The sequence below is a fragment of the Vigna radiata genome, unplaced genomic scaffold (genome assembly GCF_000741045.1).
Source record: "Vigna radiata var. radiata cultivar VC1973A unplaced genomic scaffold, Vradiata_ver6 scaffold_171, whole genome shotgun sequence".
In the NCBI taxonomy this organism is placed as follows: domain Eukaryota; kingdom Viridiplantae; phylum Streptophyta; class Magnoliopsida; order Fabales; family Fabaceae; genus Vigna; species Vigna radiata.
Genome location: NW_014542551.1, coordinates 733,592 through 740,724, shown reverse-complemented (window position 1 = coordinate 740,724; position 7,133 = coordinate 733,592). Strand labels below are relative to the sequence as shown.

The 7,133-nt window shown below is 32.6% G+C and overlaps 2 protein-coding genes across 2 annotated transcripts; both read left to right on the top strand.

Moving 5' to 3' along the window:
- The first annotated feature begins 2,753 nt into the window (after positions 1-2,753).
- LOC111240901 lies at positions 2,754-4,619 on the top strand. The gene is made up of 2 exons (XM_022776936.1): positions 2,754-2,934; positions 3,204-4,619. Exon 2 carries the CDS (start codon positions 3,821-3,823, stop codon positions 4,301-4,303), a length of 483 nt encoding a protein of 160 aa, XP_022632657.1. The 5' UTR covers positions 2,754-2,934; positions 3,204-3,820; the 3' UTR covers positions 4,304-4,619.
- Positions 4,620-4,711: 92 nt separating this feature from the next.
- On the top strand, positions 4,712-5,553 carry LOC106780256. Its single transcript, XM_022776937.1, has 2 exons — positions 4,712-5,224; positions 5,324-5,553. The coding sequence occupies exons 1-2, from the start codon at positions 5,016-5,018 to the stop codon at positions 5,463-5,465; spliced, it is 351 nt and encodes a 116-aa protein (XP_022632658.1). The 5' UTR covers positions 4,712-5,015; the 3' UTR covers positions 5,466-5,553.
- The last annotated feature ends 1,580 nt before the right edge of the window (positions 5,554-7,133 follow it).

Below are 7,133 nucleotides of genomic sequence, written 5' to 3'. Positions count from 1 at the left end.
TTACATACGGATTATCCTTATGTAATTTATATACGGATATTACATACGGATTATCCGTATGTAATTTATATACGGATATTACATACGGATTATCCGTATGTAATTTATATACGGATTATCCGTATGTAATTTATATACGGATTATCCGTATGTAATTTATATACGGATTATCCGTATGTAACACTAGCTACGATAGTATTATATACGGATTATCCGTATATAACACTAGCTACGACAGTATTATATACGGATTTTTGCCCGTATGTAATCCGTATATAACCAAAAATTATATACGGATTTTTGGCCTTATATACGGATTTGGGCTGTAGATAATGACGTTTTTTCTTGTAGTGATCGTCTATCTCGAACTTTGGTCCTATGAAAAACAAAATCTTTGGTAAAAGAAACAACACAATCAATTGTATAGGTTATATGACTAATGGATAATAAGTTAAAAGGAGACTCAATAACATAAAGAACATTATCAATGGATAACAAAGGAAAAGGGTTAACAATCCCAATACCACAAGCCAAAATCCTAGACCCCTCAGCCATTGTAACAAAAGGTAAATTATCTGAAGAGGATAAAGAGGAAGACAAATATTTATTACTAGTAATGTGATATGTGACTCCTATGTTGTGAATCCAAGGACCACGATAAGAATATTTAATTAAACCAACAAAAGATGTACTTGTTTGTGGTATAGAGGGTGATAACACTGTCGTTGATGCTATCAAATTACTACTACTTAACAATACAACTTTAATATTGCCAAGTTAGTAGCTAACTAACTAGATAGGGTTAAGTCTGAGTCGTTTCTCAACAAATATGAAATTTCTTTTAGATACTTGATTCTTATGAAAGTCTATGAAAGGTTAGGAAAACATAATGCAATGCTAAAAATCTATCCTAATGAAATTGATATTGAAGTTTGGTATAAATATGAATTTAATGAAATAATAGACAAAAGACTTTGAAACAATTATAATGAAAAAAAAGGTTAATTCCCCTACTTTTCCAAAAATAGGTAATCGCATATTATTGCTTAATTGATTAATGCTTTTGATTTCAAATTAATTAAAGTACATTCTTACTTAATTTTATGGTGATTTTATTATTAACCATAGTATATTTCCAATTAAAAACAAGACATTTCTAGATTATTCATAATAAATTTAAGAAAAGTACATTCTCAATTAAATCCTATTATATTTAATCATATCACAATATATATAAAATTACTCACAAAACCCATAAGTTGAAAAAGTATCAAAAAAACAAAAATGAACAAAAGAAACACATTTCTTATCTAAATACAAATTCAACAAATAAAATAAAATACCAACACAAAAAGAAAGAAAAATATATTAATCAGGAATAAGATAAAGAGATTAACACACATCACCAATATGATATTGAGGAAATGAAATATGTCAATTAAAAAACAAAACCTTTCTAGATTATTCATAATAAATTTAAGAAAAATATATTCTCAATTAAATCCTATTATATTTAATCATATCAAAAAATATATAAAAATACTCTCGAAACCCATAAGTCGAAAAAGTACCAAAAAAACAAAAATTAAAAAAAAGAAACACATTTCTTATCTGAATACAAATTCAACAAATAAAATAAAATACCAACACAAAAAGAAAGAAAAATATATTAATCAGAAATAAGATAAAGAGATTAACACACATCACTAACATGATATTGAGGAAATAGAATATGTCAATTAAAAAACAAGACCTTTCTAGATTATTCATAAGAAATTTAAGAAAAATACATTCTCAATTAAATCCTATTATATTTAATTATATAAAAAAATATATAAAAATACTCTCGAAACCCATAAGTCGAAAAAGTACAAAAAAAAACAAAAATTAGCAAAAGAAACACATTTCTTATCTCAATACAAATTCAACAAATAAAATACAATACCAACACCAAAAGAAAGAAAAATATATTAATCAAGAATAAGATAAAAAGATTGACACACATCACCAACATGATATTAGGAAATGAAATATGCCAATTAAAAGCAAGACCTTTCAAGATTATTCATAATAAATTTAAAAAAAATATATTTTCAATTAAATCCTATTATATTTAATCATTTCAACAAATATATAAAAATACTCTTGAAATCCATAAATCGAAAAAATACCAAAAAAACAAAAATGAACAAAAGAAACTCATTTTTTATCTCAATACAAATTCAACAAATAAAATAAAATACCAACACAAAAAGAAAGAAAAATATTTTATTCAAGAATAAAATAAAAAGATTGAGACACATCACCAACATGATATTGAGGAAATGAAATATGCCAAAATAATCAAAAGAAGAAGAAAATAAGGAGAGGCAAGGAGCGAAATTTGTAAAATTTGAAAGGTTTAATAGGTTCAAAAGTTCCTATTTTGGGGGTTTGTTTCAATTGGTTCTTCCAATTTTGGAAGTGATCAATTGGGTCCCTAATTTGGTCAATTTGATTCAATAATAGCCTTTCCATTAAATGCAGTTAACGACGTTAACTTTTTTAACATGTGGCATCCAGGTGGCACCATTTGAGCTGTATAGGTGGATTATAACATTTTTAATTGTTAAATATATTAATAAATGAAAATATAATTAGAAATTATTAAAGATATTAAATTATTAAACATATTAAAGCAATGTTTCCTATTTTAGGGTAGCTCGTGTCTAAGAAATTGGGGAAATCTGCGAACTTAGGGTTCGTTGCTGGAAATGGCATTGTGCTGGCATTTGGGGAGCATCGCTTTTGTGTGAGAAATTAGTTAGACATAAGCTTTCGTCCTATAAAATTGTAGTGATCTATCGGTGGTTTTGACTGGAAGCAGGTAATTTTTGGCGGTGAATTACATGGAAGAGTTTCGCGAAGGTTGTTGGAGGTGTATCACATGTCCAGGTTAGTAAATGTTTACTTTTTTATATATTTTTGACAATGATGAATGGTCAGTCGTGGCCCCCCATGTTCGAAGTGGTGTTGTAGTGTGTTATTTATGTTGTTCTTGAAATTGCTTTTGAAAGTGGTCCCCCATGTTTGTTTCTTGGGCTTTTTCTTTTGTTTAAGTTATGTTGTAGTTGGTCCCCGTGTTTCCTTGTCCTGTTTCTAATTTTATATAATTTTTTTTGTCGTTGTCTTCTTATTATTTTACAAGATATATTCTGTTATAGTGTATTACGTGGAGGATCATTTTGAAGTTGTTTTCCACCATGGAGGTCACTTCATAAACGATGGGCCACTTAAGTATGAGGGGGAAAGTACAACTATGTCTTTTGACCCAGACATGTGGAGTTACTTCATTATAGTTAATGTAGTAAAAGGACTTGGATATGATGGATTTAAGGAGTTGTGGTATTCTGTAGGGGGGTTCTGTGTTAGATGATAGATTAGAGGCTTTGTCTGATGATAGAGGATCCATGCACATGATGAACTTAACTAGGCTAAATGGACAAGTTTATTTATTTGTTGTTCACACAGTGTCTAAACCTGAGATCGCACCTTTGTTAGAAAATGTTCCACATAATATAGGTGAAGAAGAAGTTCAACCTATGATGCATGATAGTGATAATGGTGAGTGTGAACAAGTTCATGATGAGTGTCAGGAGGCAGGTGAGGGTGAGTGTGAAGTTCTTGTTTTAGAAGAAAGAGCTGAGAGAGATGATGTTGTAGAAGGTCAAAGTGAAGTTGAATGTGATGTGGGTGAGTCTAAAGGAGATGATGTTGATGTTCGTAGTTGAAGTTCTAGTGGTGAGATGCCAATGTTGATTGCAATGTGGATGTTCCTAGTATGGATGAACTAGTTGATTGTGATATCCAAGAAGAGGTAGGGCATGGAGTTGGGAATTGGTTTGGTGAAATTGAAGTTGATGTGCAAGATGATGGACCATCATGGACTCGTATTTCTGATAGTGATGTTGAGGATGGTATAAATACTGACAATGATAGAGGTTTGTCTGATGATAATTGGGAATCAGAAGAATTGCTTAGTGGAGGAAAAAGTGATGGAGAAGATGATAAGGAAGAAAGTTATGGAAAGTTTGTAACATTTAGTATGCCTAAAACAATGGTGGATTACAAGTGGGATTTGGGCACTTATTTTGCTAACAAGCAAGATATTCTAGATGCCATAAAAACATATGTAGTAGAAAATGGGAGAAATCTAACATATGTTAAAAATCATAAGAAGAGAATTAGAGTGAAGTGTATGGGTGGTAAAGGAAAGTGCCCCTGGATGGCATACTGTGGTTATATGAATGCAGTACGAACGTGACAATTAAGGACTATTGTTGACAACCGCACTTGTAGTAGAGAACACAAAGTCAAATTACTTAATTCAAAATGGTTGAGTAAGAGGTTGGAGAAAACCGTGAGAGAAAATCCCAAAGTCAAGGTAGGCGAAATTCGTGACAATATAAGTAGAAAGTGGAATGTTGATGTATCTAGATCCATGGCTTTTAGAGCAAAGTCCATTGCTTCAGACCATGTAGATGGGTGTTTCAAAGAACAATATAAAAGGATCTATGATTATGCGAATGAGCTCTTAACTCGTAATCCTGGATCCACAGTGAAGGTGGAAGTGGAAGAGAATGTCGGTGGCCATATTTTCAAGAGGTTCTATGTTTGTCTTAAGGCCTGCAAGGACAGATTTATATTGTGCAGGCCAATTATAGGGCTGGATGGTGCTTTTTTAAAAGGTAAATATGGTGGTGAATTGCTAACTGCTATTGCAAGAGATGCAAATGACCAGATGCTACCTTTAGCATATTCCATTGCGGAAGTAGAGAATAAAGAAACATGGAAATGATTTCTGGAACTTCTGGTTGAAGACATTGGTGGGGAGGCAGTATATGCATCATTGACATTCATATCACATCAACAAAAGGTTATTCACATGCCCATTTTTCCTAAAAACATGTGTTAATTTTCATTATTATTGATATGAGACCTTTAACAATATTGCCAATTTCAAATTACAGGGCTTAATGCAAGCTTTTGAAGAAGTGCTCCCTAGAGTTGATCATCGGTTTTGCACCTTTACGCAAATTTCAGGAAAAATTTCCTGGAAAGCAGCTAAAGCGGATGATGTGGAATGTAGCTACAACAACTCATCCACAAGCCTGGGAAACCGAAATGACCAAATTAAAGGAAGTGAACCTCGAGGCCTTCAAATACCTTATAAAATTCCTCCCAGGTATGGTGATATTTCCTAATGTCTTGAAATGTGATTCAATTCGTAGTTGTGGAAGTGGCAGGATGTGATACCCATTTTTCCTAATCTCTTGAAATGTAGATACTGGTCGAGATCAAGGTTTACCACCACTGTTAAGTGTGATACTTTGGTAAACAACATGTCTGAGGCATTCAATAGTGTATTGGTGCATACAAGGTCAAAGCCAATCATAACCATGTTGGAGGAGATCCGACTTTACTAGATGAACAGATAGGCAACAAACCAAACAAAAAGTCAATCATTGTCTGGGATGATTTGTCCAAAAATCAATAGTAGAATTAATATGGAGTCCTAGCTAACCAAATTTTGGATTCCTAGGTAACCATAATATATTAACATTTATCATGTGTTCAAAAGTTTAAGTGTGTGTGTACTTTCTGAATTTTAATTTTGTTTTTCCAGCTGGTCAGCACTGCAACTGTTTGAAGTTCGTCATGTGTCCCAAGCTGGTGACAAGTTTATAGTTGATATAGACAAATATGAATGCACATGCAGGAAATGGGCTATCTCGGGCATTCCAAGTTGTCATGCGTTGGCTGCTACGAAGTTTTTGAATTTAGATGCAGATGACTTCATCCCTATTTGTTTTAGGAAGTCAACATATGAAGAAATGTACTCTTCCATTGTGTATCCAATTAATGGTGAGAATATGTGGTAGATTACCCCATATAATGATGTATTCCCTCCAAAAAAGAGAATATTTCTAGGGAGGCCCAAGAAGAAAAGAAGGTTGCAGGAATGGGAGTTAGTCAGGGACGAAACAAGAATGAGGAAGGATGGTATACATAAAAGATGTGGCATTTGTAAGGAGGTAGGTCACAAATAGAACTTATTGCTAGAAATCAACCCAAGATGGTGAAGTCAACTCTGACCAAACACAACAAAGCAACCCAACAAATGAAGAAAACATACCATCATCAAATCAGCCTTAAGCAAGTAAGTTGTAACTAATTCTGATGTTTACTGGCATAATTGCAGCAGTCGTTTTTTGTACCTTGTAATGATGTAAAAAATTCTGATGTTGAATGTAAGACCCGTATAAATAAAATGATTTCTTTCCTTAAGCAATTTAATTTTGGTGGTATTAGATAATAAATTTTTGATGTGAAACGTTGTTGAGAAATATTTAAGGAAGGAAAGAAAATTAAATTAACAATGGTTTTATATTAATTTTCGAAAAAGCTTGGAATCGTATTTAAATATAATTGTTTGCACTATTATATTAGTGGATGGAGCTTGGTCTAGTGGTTGTTGTGTGTGCATGGGAGGGATGTGTGTTTTGTCTTAAGTTCTAACCCTCCCAAGACCAAAAAGGCTCCTAGTTTATTTTACTTTCCACCTTGTCATGTGGGTCCCACCATGAGGTAAGAAAGATGAAATTTTATGTGTTTGGACATGAAAGTAGCGTGGAATTGGTGCCTTTCATTGAATATTTTTTTTTTTTTATTGATTTTATGTTTTTCCATTGCATGGTTGGAGAGAGAAAATGTTGGGTTGCTTATGGAAGTGTGAACGTTCCAGAGGAGGGGTGTTNCTCCTCATTCATTCTTTACGTTACAATGCATGGCCATTAGCTTTCCATTTTTATTTTTTTTACTTTACATGGGTGTTGGGCACACTTTCTCATAGCTTTGGAAATATTAAGTGACATTTGATTTCCTTGTGGGAGGTTACCATTCTATTAGTAATTGTAGGTTACATAAATGAGAGTTAAGGGGCACTTTAACACCTTTTAAAAACTACCATTTACACACATTAAGAGAGGTTTTATTGGTGTTAATGTGGAGTTAGGAATGGGAAAAATCTGAAATGGCTTAAGGGTGCCTTTGGGAGTGACCTAGAATAAAGTGGTTAAGGGTTAGTAGGATTG